At 38.9% G+C, this 15,938-nt stretch overlaps 1 protein-coding gene across 8 annotated transcripts in view; it reads left to right on the top strand.

Moving 5' to 3' along the window:
• The window catches only part of Liprin-beta (liprin-beta 1), a 124,834-nt gene that overhangs the window by 41,026 nt on the left and 67,870 nt on the right, over nt 1-15,938 (top strand). For 3 of the 8 annotated variants that reach the window (XR_014442881.1, XM_083134114.1, XM_083134112.1), the window contains exons 1-3: nt 3,597-3,878; nt 10,154-10,327; nt 13,860-14,614. The exons of 1 other annotated variant lie outside the window; for it this stretch is intronic. Coding sequence is in view for 6 of the 7 variants with exons in the window: in XM_083134114.1 (XP_082990240.1) it covers nt 3,626-3,878; nt 10,154-10,327; nt 13,860-14,614 (1,182 nt within the window). In the remaining variant the exon portion in view is untranslated. Of the gene's footprint in view, nt 1-3,595; nt 3,879-10,153; nt 10,328-10,392; nt 10,447-13,859; nt 14,615-15,938 lie in introns of those variants that run through there. 4 more of the 8 variants (XM_083134115.1, XM_083134116.1, XM_083134113.1 and 1 more) reach the window with 4 other exon arrangements.

Below are 15,938 nucleotides of genomic sequence, written 5' to 3'. Positions count from 1 at the left end.
GCATTTTATCTTTTGAAGAACCACACGTGATCTTTGAATTGTGGGCGAGTGTGGGTGTTCTGTATATGTGTGTACAGGAAGGAGGGGAAATGTGTCTTTTTGTGGGCAATCTAAAATCTATAAATACAATGCGGATCGACTCCGGAAGACACGTCGCCTGGAGGTGGTTTCGTAAATGAGACAGGAATAGATATTTTTTTGTAAATGATATTCTCCCGTAGGAACGAAGCAGCGACGTTTCCTCACCTGACTGTGTGCTCCGAAATACCCCAAAAGACCACGTTTCGTAATGAAACAAGTCTCGATCTTATGGATTTCATTTCTGACATCCGGCGACGTGCTTTTTCGGCAAGGGCGTACGGCTAGAAGGGCTGTTGGAGGCCAACCCCCCTCCCTCGAAGCTGAATGTCGGACAAGTGTCGTTCGATACATATAGTTTCAGTTTCATTCAACCCCGACTTTCACAGCGTGTTGTCAGAGGTATATATTTTTCTGCCCGAAAAAAAAAGAAAAGTAAATCTCTGCGGACACACTACAATCAGAAAGGGTCTCCTCTGGTGTGTAGACAGAACAGAGGGTAAAAACTTGTACTTCTGCCTGCCCATGTCTCTTCTCTTCCTGTAGAATAAAATCGCTCCGACAGAAAAAGTAAAGGTTGTCAGTGGCAGCACTGAATATGCGCCGCGTGGTTGCATGCACGCAGGATAAAATTGCTATTTTCATTGAGGGGCGCTGTGTGTGTGTGTATATATATATATCACTGAGGGGGTGGATATCGACTAGGTAATTCGAAGATATACACAAAAACCCACGTTTCTGTGCGTAACTTGTTTCCATTGATATGCCAGGAATTTCGTAAGTGGATACCTGTAATTTTTTTCTTATTTTACGTCGCTTGTTTGCCTTTTAAGTTAATCGTGATGATGAAGTTGAGTTATGTTTTGAAGAAATTGACGAATAGTAGAGGAAATTAACGATTTCACCCGGAAATATTTGCATCACAAATCCTTTTGTGCCAGATTGGTCATGCTTAATAAATCCACAATCCAAATGTTTGGGGCCGGACTCTGTGGCCGAGTGGTTAGCACATCGCGCTACGACGCCAAGGGTCCCGGGTTCGAATCCCGCTCGGGCTTGGTTGTTTGTGAATGTCCATTCATCAATTTCATCACTCATCCCCATCTTCGCAAATTAGCCAAGAGGCACAAAACGCGAAGTAAAATAAACTAAATCAATCAATCAATCAATCAAATGTTTGGGGAAAATGGCGGAAAAAATTCACCTTAAACATTTAAAAATATATATCGAAAACTGTGCATTGTACACAAAAAGTTAAGATAACCAGAATGAAAGAGCAGAAAATTTGCTAAATTACGGTTTTTGTTTGATAGAGAGAGTAGAAAGATTAGAAAGATTCAAATATTTTCTTTATTTTTTTTAGAATTAGCGTAAAAGTTGATTTCTGACAAAAGAAAGCAAATATTTAAGAAACTATATAATTTACGTCCAAAAGTCACTGAACCAAATACATAGCGTATGATTTCCTCTAGAGCATCGTTTCTCAACCTATGGGGCGCGACCCACTGCTGTATCCCGAGGGGTCGTTTGGTGGGTCGCGAAGTCTGGTTCGAAAATTTATTTACTGTGTCTTAAATACCTATTACATTTAAATTACTAAGATATATTGTTTTAACGATTTAAATTCAACCCGTGTTGTATGTAGCCTAAAGTCTACATTTCTGTTAGTTCGGTGAGTAAAAAAAATGTTAATTTCAGCATGTGGGTTTAGTTGCATGTTAGACTAGAGTAAATTAGTCTTAAATTACCTATTTACTTTTCTAGAATGAAGTATGCGTAATTTGTTCAAGCAAGCTTAAAAGATGGGCACTGAAAGTACTCGATGTTAGCAAAACTATGAGTATAAACTGGGTGCACACACACCCCTACAAGTAATTCTGCCAGCGCCAATGCTTGTGGGTCCCATGAAGTGTAATATTCTTCAAGGTGGGTCCCAGATTGAAAAAGGTTGAGAAACACTGCTCTAGAGATTGGTTTTTGTTTCGTGCCTTTAGAGTCAGGGGTTGAGGAGATATGTAGTTTAATGCAGTCATGTGTTTCCCTAAATTTACGTGTTCCATTTCTTATGATATTGGTGAGAACGTACTATATTGTTTTCTGCAGTGTTATGTTTTGTTCACTTGCGTTTGTTACATGTTATTTAAAAATGTATGCACTCAGTAGCGGCGATTAGGTGTCTTAATTGACCGAGGGGGTTGGGTGAAGGGGGAGGGACAAGGACAGTTTACTTTCTACCTACTGCAATTAGATAGAATCGTATTGAAAATGGAATTAGGGGAGATGATTTTGGGTCAAATGCACTGGTAGACACGGCTTAGCATTAAGGGACACAGTGTTACAGTGAGGGCACAAAAAGTGTGTATAGGGAGTTGGTCGAACTGTTCCCCGTGCCCCCACCCCTAATCGCCGCCACTGTCAATACATTGAACAAACATTATATATTTTTTTTTAATTTTAAAGGTGAATTTTTCCCACCATTTTCCAAGATGGCGGATTTTCCCCAAACATTTGGATGGTGATTTTTTATTTATTCTTCACTACACCATTCCACACAATCTGGCACAAAAACATTTGTGTTGCAATTATTTCCGGGTTAGGCCATTTTTTCACAAAGTGCTAAGACGATATAACCGCAATAGGACCGTTAGTACTTTTTTGATATTAGTGTGTGGGTGTGTACGTATATATATTGGCCTATTGAAAGGACTGCAAGGATATTAACATCCAAATCCAAAATTATCCGGAACCAATATCGGAATTCCGGAATAGATATTCCAATTCCGGAATCGATATCCGAATTCTGGACCCGGTATCCGAAACCTGTATCGATATGCGAGACCTGTATCCAAAATCTGTATCATATATCCGAAATCTGTATCCGATATTCGAAACCTGTAACTGATATCCGAATCAAGGAGCCTCCCCGATGGCGTAGTGGCAACTTTGTCGCCTCACTTTAAACTGTAGGTCCAGTCCCGATTAGCCTTACTGTGCATAAAGTGGACTTAAAGCACCAAATCAATCCAATCATATCCGAACCTCGGATCTACCATTGAATCCTGTATCCGACATCCGAATATGCCCACCCCACAGCAAGCTCGCCGGGACACACCACTGCTTGTATCTCAGTTCCATTGTATAATCCTTTTATGGCTGTCCTGACCTGGTAGGCACGCATCTTCACTGGTTGCCTCGTGACGCAGCGCGTCAGAAAAATACCCAATTTTAGAACCACACGCGACGAGGAGACATTTTGGTGACAATAAAGCAGAGGGGTGGAGGCGCGATTCAAATGTTTGAGAGATTCGTCTGTCTTGTCATTTTTGGCGACGAGGTTCGTCGACACGGAAGTTGGTTAACCGTTGCTGAATCGACGTGTTCTGCCGTAACTTTTACGATCGCGGACAGTGGATGTGTTGTAGCGCGCCGCAGCCTAGGGAGTTGGGGGAGGGGGGAAAAAAGAACGAGAGCGCCAGAGCTAAATTTAGTGTCGGACCCACAAACCCAGGAGGTGTGCAGGGCGGCTGGTTAGTGTCGAGCGGTGACCATGAGATCGCGTCGTAGCGGTGTGCTGGATTCTTGTGCCACGGACAGAGGAGCGATCGCCAGTACAAGGAGACGAATATTAACACCGACATCGTCGTCTTCAAGCGGGAGTGAGTCGGACTCTGCCGATAGTGCCTGTCACGTCATTACGAACACGTATTTCCGCCAAGATGAGTACCGCGGGGTGGGGCGGAGAGAAGAGAGTGTGAGCGAAGAAGGTTCGACTACAGATCGGCCAGGAGATACGACGGAAGGTTTGGCTGCAGAATATCTTGCATGGATAGCGATGACGCGTCCAGTTGATCACAGCGGCTCACTGCTTTTCACTTGCAAATGAGCGGAAAAGCAGCAGCTCGTATTCAAGGATTATCTTTCCTTGAAATCTTATTGCGATTTAAAGTTTTCAGCACCGGTGCCAGATAGAGCCATTTTAAAATGCGTGTGCTTGCAAACTAGGCCTTATGTCGCACATTAGTCATGCATGTGACACGCTTAAGATTCTCGACTATTTAATTTAGATTGAAGATCATATGAAGCAGTAAAAGCTCTGGAATTGTGCCTGATAATTGAATTATTGAAGTTTATAATACGACGTTTTTGAAGTTTTTTGAACTATGTACAGTCGGTCGCAAATATAATACCAGGCAGATATACCAATTTTCGTTCGCTTTTACCATACATCCTGCGTGTTACACTCGTAAATTAAAGGAATTGTTCTGACCGTGTTGTGGCGATTGTTCTCTCCCTCGTCGCTTTTGTTCCATTTTTTTTTACTTCAAATCGAGTAAAACAAAGTGAGTGAATATGGCGATGAGCAATATGCCTTGCATTATATTTGTATTCGACTGTACGTGGCTCTTGGAAAGTTCCTTTAGGTAGCCCAATTTCTTTTCACGAATCTGACTATGAATATTTAATACACGTCTCTTGCCAAATATATATTCAAGGACTTGTGCAGTTAAGAAACGTATAGGTCAACTCTTTATGCAGCAAACCTATTTGCGAATAGGAATAATTAATGAACACCTGTGTACACGCTCGATTGGGCGCATATGAAGAGATGTTGCTGTTGATCATTTCATTGTTAAATTCAACAGAAATTAAAATTCGCGTTGAGAATTCTCGAGAGTGTACAGAAGAACCAAGGCTTTAATTCCAAAGTTAACATGTCAGGACATTACTCATTGCCGACCTCCGTGGCGGAGTGGTTATCACGGCACGCTAAATGCGCAGGAGTCGCGAGTTCGAATCCCGGCCTGGGCATGGGTTTTCCTTGTTAGAGACCCTTTATCAGTTTCATCATATCACTCCTACTCATATTCGCGATTAGCCAAAAGTGGCAGAAAAGCGAAATAAAATAAACCAAATCAATCAATCAATTGCTTATTATTAAAGAAACTCCTAACTTTTGAAGATATTAGTAAAAATAATATTAACTCAAAACTTGATGTACATCTTCTTGGGTATGGTATGCCCTTTGGAGGTTATTTTCTAGGTTCATGTCGATCATGACTTCCTTTGCTGGATTGCATATTAGACAACAGTGGCATAGGGGGTCCCGGGTTCGATACCCGGTGGAGGCACATAGTGGTTCGGATCCCACTTCAAACTGTAGGTCCAGTCCCGATTAGCATTACTGTGCATAAAGTGGACTTAAAACACCAAATCAACCAACCAGCAGGAACAGGGGTACCCCCACCCCCAAGTCCATATTATACCCCTTGAAAATGTGTCTAACATGTGCAAATAGTTACAGTTTGTAGAAGAGTTTTATATTGTGAAACTTTTTTTCACCAATATTATCTCCAAAAGCATGCAATTCCGATTAGGAAATAAATATTCACATTAAAATAAAAATCTGGCATGTATTCAGCGTAGTGTTTGTTTCCAAACTCTGTAAAACAAGAAAACATTCCTGAACGTTTTTTGAAAAGCAGAGAATAGGAATAGGAAAAAAGAACATGCCCATTTGTTCTACTGACCTTTGTGGCTGAGTTGTCAGCTCAGTGTGCTATGGCGCCAGGGATCCCAGCCTGGGCATGGGTGTTCTTCATGAGTGTCCATCAATTTCATCATATTATCACTCATCCTCATCATCGCGATTAGTCAAAAGTGGAAGAAAAGTGATGCTAAATTACAAATATAAAATAAAATCATGCAATTTGTTCTGAGGCTGTGCCAGCATTTTGAAATATAGCAACTTTCCAAATGTGCATAGTATTTTCCTATGTAGGTGTTGGGCACATTCAAGAACTTGTCCACCTTTTAATTTATTGTTACTCTCATATTGTGTGCTATTATTGGGGAAAATTGCATTCTTGGAAAAAAATATATATAAATTTTTGAAAATGAAGGAGATGGAAAGTAATGTTAGAACTATAGAAATATGAAAACAAGTTTTTCCCCAATTCTTAATTTTGTACAGAATTGCAGGTATTCAGAGGATGAGGTTTTTATCTACTTGCTAGTAACATCACAATTTCTCCGTGTAAAGAATAAAGAAACTTACATTCATACTGTTAGTTCAGCCAATACCATGCTAAGGGGATGGGTGTATTGGGATTACACTAGGGATGTGCCGAAGCCGATTACAAATGTATGATAATCAGCAGAAATTGACATATCGGCATCGGCAAAAATCCGATATTTAAACCGGTACAGATAATACAGGGTGGAGCATTTTCGACTACCTATTTCATAATGAAGACAGATGATTTGCTGATTACATTTACTTTTATTTTTCATTTCTAGAACAAACATTGCACCTTTGGATTACATAAAATCTATACATGAACAATGTGCACACAATTATTTCTTGAAAATAACATCTTTCAAATGACGTCCCTGGCAGGCAACACAAGACGGTCTTAAAAGCTACGCATGACACATGTAATAACATCTGGATTAATGCACCATTTGAATCTTGTATGGATGGAACTGCAGGTCCATATGCAAGATCCTTTGCAGGCTTCGACATGTTATTTGTAATGTCTGAGCATGATGCGTTGCCGTACGTCGAGGACTGCGAACCACAGCAACGTGCACATGTTCAATATTCTCTGGTGTTCTGACTGTTCTTTTTCTCCCATGCAGTTTATTTTGAACACTTCCAACTTCACGCCATTGTTTCCACCATTCATTGATTGTTTTTCTGTTAGGAACTCGTCCACGGCATTGTTGATCACCATACTCCCTGTGGAATGTATGCTGCACCGCTACAATTGACTTCGTCAACACGAACTGCTCCACACAAAATATACGTTGCTGAAGAGACCAACGCTCTATTGCTACTGAAATCCAAGGTCATAGTGTACACGAGGCAGGGGGAAACCACCCTCCTAATGTATTTGTTTTGCAGTGTTGCCAACCTCAAACTGTGTAGTCGAAAATGCCCCACCCTGTACTAGAGTTTACCTTCTAATAAGTTTTATATTTTAATTTTGTAAGATATATTGAAAATTAGGTTATGATTTTTCATCATTGGTAGAGTTTTTGTAATAAAATTATTGCAAACACTCATTCAGAGGATCATTCTACCTCAAAATCAGAAATAAAAGAGTAGATTGCTGAACCAACTATTCCACGTGACCAGGATCCGCTGTTGTATTGGAAATTCAAGAGTGAGTATCCAAACCTGAAGCAAGTATTGAGAAAATACTTGGGCATACCTATTTGTGAAGTTCGATCTGCCAGCATTAAATTTACAACATTAAGAACAAGAATTCATTTTGCATTTCAAAGAACTGCTTGTGTACTAATGTTAAATCTCTTGAGAATCTATGTTCTTATTAAAGGTTCACATAAGCAGGCCCATACCCAAGGGGGAGGGGGACATGCCCCCCTCCCCTGGAGCCATGAAATATTTTAATGCAAACCTATAAAAACTTACAAAAATAACATGGACGATTTTTTAATATTTTGCAAGAATTTCCATTTTCTTTTCATAAATGAATGTGTTGTTTCTGGTCAGAGGAAAACTCCAGAAGTCTGCAGTCTACTATATTTAGTAATTTTAGTTTTATACCCATTTATGTGGAGCTACTAAATATTCCAATTTGGTCGGGGCAGTTCACCATTTTTACTCCCTGTTCTGACTTTTTTCGAACTGCAGTTTTGATGAGAAAATGTCCTTTTTTGGTTAGTTCACATTTAGACACATTCTTCATTATAAGGATCATTCCATAGCGTTGGTGGTCACATTCAGAGTACGAATTCCCATGGTGAAAGGAGGCTCCCTCCTTCCATCTCGTTCTATTAAATTTTTTCCTCCATCAAAATTTTCCGAGGGTAAGAGTTTGTGTCATAACAAAGATAAGCAATTAGTTTTGACTTCAAACATACTTTACTAAGAATAATACAAAGAAGGAAGAATAAAGAATGATGTCTGCCCATGTGTGAATTTTGCATACATCTCTTGTTCTCTCTCTCTCTTTAGGGCTGGTAACAGAATGGGGTTAAAAGATAGGAGTCATAGATAAGATTTTAAAATTATATCAAATTGATCTAGTAAGGAATGGGGCCATAGCTGCGAAGGGGGTTGTCCAGGGGGTTGCCCCTGGAATACAGAAATTAGACCGACCTGTTATTTCTCCTCCATTTCTCACCTCCTGTCATCGGGAATAAAACATAGCACTTACATGTTAATTCCATAGGAAATTAATGTCTTCTTAAAGTTTCTCATTTTTTGTCTCTCCACCTAGTTATCTTTAATTTGCAATCGAGTTTGCAGATTTGAACAATAACACACACTGCTTGAAAGAAGATGATGTGGGATGCACAACCGACTGTCCTTTTATTAGCCACATTTCTTGAATTTTAAGTTTTCTTTTCATCGGATTCAATGGAAAAGAGTGGTTCAATAAAATTTCTACAATGTCTAAGTATGCCAGCTACATCTAGGTGGAGGGGAGTACAAATTCGGTGCAGGGGGTACGAAAAATCTATTCTCATCCTGGGCACTGAAATCTCTAGCTACAACTCTGATAAGGAAATATTTCCTTTTGAGAGACCATTAATAGATTTACACCATTGTAGAAACATAACACAATAAAAGTATGAAAATGTAATTATCATTATTAATAAAAAACAATAATTAAATAAAATCTCACATTTAGATATTAGAAATATTTCACCTATCTTCTAATTTCTTGACATTTTGAACCAGTTGTTAAAGGAATTAATTTGCTAGTTTATAAGTGTGCCAAATTAATTTGTTTATATATGTTTATAAATATAAATTAATTAATTATTTAATAATTGATATACATTTCATGACATTTATATATGAAAACCATGATTTCGGGCTTGCCCCCCCCCAAAAAAAAATCCTGGGTACAGGTCTGCACATAACCACTTTTTTTTTAGATGCAAATGTATCCAATAAAAATATACATAGCAAATTTATTTTTGTCATGCTGAAAATAACATCCCATTTCTGTTGAATAATCAGAATCGGTTAAATATCGGCATCGGTTCCAAAATTTATCGGCGAATACATCGGCATTGGTAAATTTTCAGCTTCGTCACATCCCTAGATTACACCTTCAATCTTTTTGGCCCAACTTAAAAAAAGAAGAAAAAAAGAAAAGAAAAAAAAACAATGTTGTGTACATAAAACATGGTGAATTTACATAACTTTCTATTAAAAACACAAAATTGCACTTCATCTCTTACTGTATTCAACATGTGAATAATAAATATTTTCTTGACCATCATGGTTCAAAAGTAGAAACGTCATTGTTTCTTGTTGTCTCTGAAGGCGAAGTTAAATATAATAATCAGTTTATTAATTTTTATATTTTGGTCATTTTTTTCGCTTTTTAGCAGTTTTTTTAATTGCACTGTCATCAAATATGATCTATCTTAATGGAATTTTACTTCAGCCTAGTTCCTAAAAGAAAGGAAATAAACTAAGACAAGGTGAAGAGTAACAGTTTTTCACCAGCTGTGCATTTATTCAACTTCAAGTTACAGTTAATCAAATGGGAGTTTTTGGTCTTTTTGAGCAACAAATCAAATCTTCAATGTGACTTCTTTCCATTCATGTTTTTTTCTTTGCCACTGGGAGTTTGGTATTCCCAGGAGAAGTAGTAAAATAATACTCCTATAATGTAATGCTAAGTATTCTGCCCCTCATACAAGCATCCAGCGCACAGACCTCTTTCCTGCTCGCCATGGGGAAAGGTCATTGGGGGAGGAACAGTTTAAGGTCCTCGCATCTGGGCTGGACATTTGAGCTGTTCCTCGTTCTTTTAATGTTGAAGGCAACTGCAAATAAAAGCACAGTACCATGTAATTGCCCCCACCCCCCACATAGTTTCACTAGGTTATATCCTAAACATCTGGCTCAATGCATTCTCATCATTATCTTTGAATTGTGTATATATGGGGGAAACACGTGTGCATGCATGATAACATGATACTATGAAGAAGTTAATTTAATGACATAATGTGCAACATAAGGCCCTTGAGTTATATTTTATTGGTGAGTAAAGGCTTCTTTGGTGTACAATAATATGTACTAAACTAGGTCCAGATGGTGACGACTTGCAGTCAAGCGAGGAGGATTCAACATTGAAAGTTCCTGTTGCTAGGGAACGTAATGATTCAGCTTCCGATACAGAAGACATATCGACCTCAGACTTTTCCTCATCGGAAGCTGAAAGTTCTGCACAGATAGGATTGCAGGAAGCAACTCATGAAGGTGTGCATCTTGCTGCTCAAAACTTCTATTTTCTTCCATTAGTGCATATATTTTGAAAAGAAAAAAAGAATATACACAAAATAACTACTTCTTCCTTCAACTACACATTCCTGTAGCCAGTAAGTTTCTCCGTACTCTATTTTGTGTTTTCACGTGTAGTTTCTCGTTCTTTTTGTTCTTGATTCATAGAATGTGGTTTCTAGTTTGTCTGTTTTTGTTTGTTTTTTTGTGTATATTCAGTTATGTATTTTGTCATCCAGCTAGTGTGAATGGATTGTCTTTGATCTACCTAGGTATAGAACACTGATCTTGTGTTACTTTGATGCTCATAGGTCTCGCTTATATATGTTTATAAAAAAAGAAAGTTGTTTCAATCCCACTTTGTGCACATGTGGGCTAATTGGAACTTGACCTACAGTTTATAGTGAGATCTGAAGAACTGATGCTTCTACTTGGATCATGCATGTTTGATCTTTCGTAGAAGCATTAAGGCAGCTTTCGGACCAAACCCATCATGCGGCAAGCAACAGGTGTCACTTGGAAACGTAATAACAACACTGCACAACAGCCCTACCGACTGCCGGCCTTACTCTCACCTGCCACGGTGGGAGATCATCAAACCATTTACGGGGTGTTGTGTGGTCAGCACGACTATCCCCCAGTCATTGTTGTAGGTTTCCCGAGACAGCGTTACGCTACTCATTCATTTCCTCTCAATTGTGGGTGGCCACCAGTCCCATTCACAAGCCAAAATCTCAGGAGATAAGTCGTTACACTTCCCCCAGGAGACTCGAACCTGCACACATCCTGTAGCTGGAGCCCAAAGCATGATGCCTTAGACTGCACAGCCACGGTGCGAGACCTTGGAAATTCAGCTTTTTGTACTGAAGTCACATGTGAACTAGTCTTGATGCTTGTGTGTCACTCGTACTGGCCCATTTTCTCAGTGGCATTTATTGTGTACCTTAAGTCTGTTGATCATGTATGCGCAGTGAATGCTTGTTTATTCAGACGGTAGCTACCCATGTCACTTCGGTGTGACCCCCCACCAACCCCCTGCATCATGTGTTGCTTGTTGCATGTTTCTTGTCACGTAGAGCTTCGGTTTGAATGCTGCCTGAAAGGAACAAGACACGACTGGTAGAGATTTCATAAGATTACTGTGAAATACACACTGTGTGATATGCTCAAAAAGTACTTTTATCGAATCCAGTGCTGTCATTCCATTGTTACGGGTGGGACACATGGACTACATTTTTTATATTAAAGTAACTATTCTACTGATAGTTGAGCAACATTTATCTTACAGTTTCTGTGCAATGAAATTTGTGTCATGGGTGGGACAGATGAAACACTGCCGCTTTACTTGATAAGAAATTTATTTTATTTTTATTTTTTATGAAATGATGAAACATAAATGATTTAAGATAAAGAGAGAAGGTAATGGATCTTAGAATAGTCTAGTTGAGTTGAGGGAGAAATGTAACACTTAAAGGAGAAATTAATTGTTTTTTGGTGTCACGGGTGGGACACAATAGAAAACAAAAGTAATGGACAATATGTAAAATACCTTCTACTTTCTAACTTACTTATGTACAATACAGCATGTGGTCCAAGTGTTCTGCACATGAAGCATCATGTGGCTGATTTAACACAAATCCATGAATCTGGTGCAACAGCAATTCAGAGTACCACAACATTTACATGTGTAGAATATTGACAAGCAACTTGGGAATGAACCAACCAATGACCACACAGTTTCATTACAAATGCATAAGCCTGCATTTGATTGGTCAGTCTGCAACTGGCATGTAACACATGATACTTGTTGCTTCAGTGTGAAATGTTCCTTACATATTCATGGTGAAGAATTGATGTAACGGACCTAACCTTGAACTCGAAAAGTCTTAAACTTATCCCTGTACACTTCTCTTTGTGGGATGATTTTAAAAATGTGGTTTGGAGGAGGGGCTCAGAATATAGTCCACTTCAATAGGAAACAAAGACAAATGTAATGCATACATGTAAAAACTTAATAATAATGAACAAAGTCTGAGGTATTGAAGACAATACAACCACTTTCAGAGTGTATCACATAAGTTGTATTTTCTCATGAATTTTGATCATTCTCTTTGGTTACGATGCAGTAAGAATGTACTGCAAATGTAAAATAGTTTTCTTGCTGCATGCTTGCTGAAGGTAACAGTAGGCACTCACCAGACACAGGAAAGTTGGTATTTTTCAGCCTAGCCCCGATATTTATGTTAAGAGAAAAGATCCAGGTGTAGATCACAGAGGATGAACAGGCATTAGAAAATAAGGATCACACCGATGGTTGTTAGGGTATATGTTGGTGGAATGGTAAAAATAACCTTCTTCCATGAGCATCTGTGCCAGCAACCACCAGTCACTGGGTCTACAATTTCAACACTAATGCCGAAACCTGTTCACCTCCTGTGATCCTTATGTGCCTGTACTGCAAAACCCATCACAATCTTTTGTTTTAATGTGGTCAGTTCATGAAATATCAAGAGGTTCGCTTATCCACTGAGTGCCTCCTATTTCCTTCAATTCTGTCTCTCCCCCCCCCCCCCCCATATGCACATTATTTCACACAAAGAAATAACAGAATAGGATTAACTACCATAATTTTTCTCATAGTTTATACCATACATTACAGAGAATAACTTACTCTTGTCATGACTTACTCTTGTCCTTTCAATCTGTGTTTGTAATGCTATGCATACTATGTAATGTTATGCCGCGCACTGGATCCTACATGACACGACACGTCGAGTCATTCTTGTCTCAAATTTTCTCAGGAAAGATTTTACCAAAGCTGTACACTGGACGAAACATTTGACTCAAGTCACCTGGCAACAGGTTACAAGGGTTTACGACAAAACAATGAAGGTCAGTGGAATTTGGTTTCGCAGCTTGTGAAAAACTGATCTGCGCATGCGCCAATCCATTCACTTCAGGCACAGACATCTAATCACAAATGAGAAACGGAGACAACTTGCAGCAAGCAATTAAATGTAGTCATTGAACCTTACATGAAATTGTTAGTGTAATATATTGTAACCAATTATTTGCTAGAAATGTATTCAATTCACAACTCGTAGAATGATACATCAATTATAAAATTATAAAAGACAAAACTAGACCTACTGCATGCTGGGACGAAATCTGCTATAGAGCGACGACAAACAAAAGAACCTTTGACAAAAAGTCTCCACGCACCTTTCCCTTCTTCTGTTCAGCTCGAGCCATATAGAAGCATATACCACTCTCCCCCTTCCCTCCTCGCAGGAGTACGGTTCACAGGAGTCGCGGGTCTGCGCAGGTTTTTTTTTTTTTTCTGGTGGTTCCACTGTATCAGATTTTAGTCAACAAATTTACCTGTCATGTTGCATTTTGTCGTGTCATTTCGTATCTGGTGTGTGATTGACCTATGACACCTTTTGATTGTTACATACCCAATTCTGAGCAAGCAGATGCACACCTCAGTGATATTTATTTGACATCGCAGCATGTGAAGAGGATTTCCAGTGGGTGCGCAGCTCTCCCATCCTGACGAATATCATGGAGGGACGAGAGTTCTCCATGTTGAAGTCTTCACCAGATGGTGCTAGTGACAGTAGACGCAGGGTGCACAGCCCTCAGTTGAGGAACACCCCTTCCCCGTATTTACCTCGCGAAAGGGACGAACGTGAGCTCGCTCTTGTGCCAGCTGAGACCTCTCTCAGGGAAAAGTCAGAACGGGACAGTCCGAGTCATGATCTGATGCTCAATCTGCACCCCGTGCACAGCCCAAACAGCAGCACGGGAAGCAAGGAAAAGTCTCGTCACCGGAGCAAGGACCGCAAGAGTCGCTCCTCAAGTTCCACTAGATCTCGGTACGATTCAAGTGCGAAAAAGGACACCTACAGTGAGGACAGGGTGTATGAGACTGAGTACAGGTGTTCCCCTAATTACTGCAATGATGTTTACTGCTGTTCCGACGGTTATCCTGTGGACTATGAAGAAGTGTGCAAGGAACCTGGTGATGAGTACGACAACAATCACAAGTCCGGTGTTGTGGACTACCACATGTATCCGAGAGACCATAACACATCCCAGCACTTGATACCTCGTCATAGTGACCAGGTGATGTTGAGGGATTCACACCGGCATCACTTGTCGACTTTCAACAACAGATACAGTTATCATGCAACGTATCCTTGTTGTCATTATCAAGGTTTTCCATCTCCATATGACTTTTGTCGCTGGAGATTTTTTGTAAAGGTAAGTTTCAAAGATTTTGACTGCATGACTAAATGTAAAACTTTGCTTATTAACCTCTTAACTGTGAAATATTCACCTCCTTAAAAATGTATTTATTAAGTAATTTGGACATTCCATCATTACATGTGCAACATTCACATGTAAAATGTAAGGTCCAAGACATTGACATAATCAAACATTCATTAACTAATTCCGTAGGATTATGATGTACTTAATGGTGTGTGCTAACAAATGAATATGCTAACTTAGTTTGTGTGCATTAAAAGAATTAATAAAAATGTGTTACATGTGTGATGTTTTTTTAAAAAAATGGTTATTGTCTTGTACCAAAATTTGACCTTATTTTTCCATGAAGTATATTGACAAAAAGAGGTTAATAATTTTTATTTCCAAAGTACACTGTTGAAGGGATACTTCTTACCTGATAAAGCATTTAAATAAGCAATTAAATCTTTCTTTGGAATACAGGGTGGTCCCAAATAAGGTAACGAAAAATATTTTGTTACCTTTTTTGGGCCACCCTGTATATTCAGTTTAATATCAGTGAAGAAATCTCAATTCTTCGGGATTTTTGAAACTGTAAACATGCATATCAAAGTAGTCACTATCATTAAGAGTATTTATTTTCCTGAGGGTGCTGGAATATTTATTCTTTGTTGAAAAATTCTGGTGCTGTATCTGTGAAAGAATAATTTTGTCATGGCCCAAATTTTGAATTCAGAAGAAGGTCTACAATTTATAAATTTCCGTTAATGGAAATAATAATAATGCAGTGTCAAAATAAACTCATACGCTATATCCTTTCCTTTGCTAGCAGTATCAATAACAAATACGAAAGTTTTCAATGAAAAAAGAAATGTCTTGTTTCTTTAAATATTTGGAACAGTAGTTGACACATTGGTGTCAGACAATATGAAGGCCCGTGTTAAAGTTCAAAATGGTTTTAGTTTGTATTGCAGATTCTTTAAATAATTGAACTATTTCAATTTAGCAAAATTAGAGAGAGAGAGTGTGTGTGTTTTGTTTTTTTAATTGTTTTTTTTTTAAGTCTACTTTATGCACAGAAAGGCTAATCGGGACTGGACCTACAGTTTAAAGTGGGATCCGAACCACTGTGCCATGTGCCTCCACCGGGTATCGAACCCGGGACCCATAGAGTGTGTGTCTGTGTGTAAACATGTATTCAGCTATATTTTTAAGTGTCATCAGCATAGATAATGCTAGTTTCATTTACTAGTAACTACTTTCAGATTAGCAATATCATGAACTTGAATAAACTGGCAAAAAGGCTAGTATACTGCACACTGTGTTTTTAAATTATCCA

The sequence above is a fragment of the Lepisma saccharinum genome, chromosome 13, assembly GCF_977018435.1.
Source record: "Lepisma saccharinum chromosome 13, izLepSacc3.1, whole genome shotgun sequence".
Taxonomy (NCBI): domain Eukaryota; kingdom Metazoa; phylum Arthropoda; class Insecta; order Zygentoma; family Lepismatidae; genus Lepisma; species Lepisma saccharinum.
This window is presented reverse-complemented; position numbering and strand designations above follow the sequence as displayed.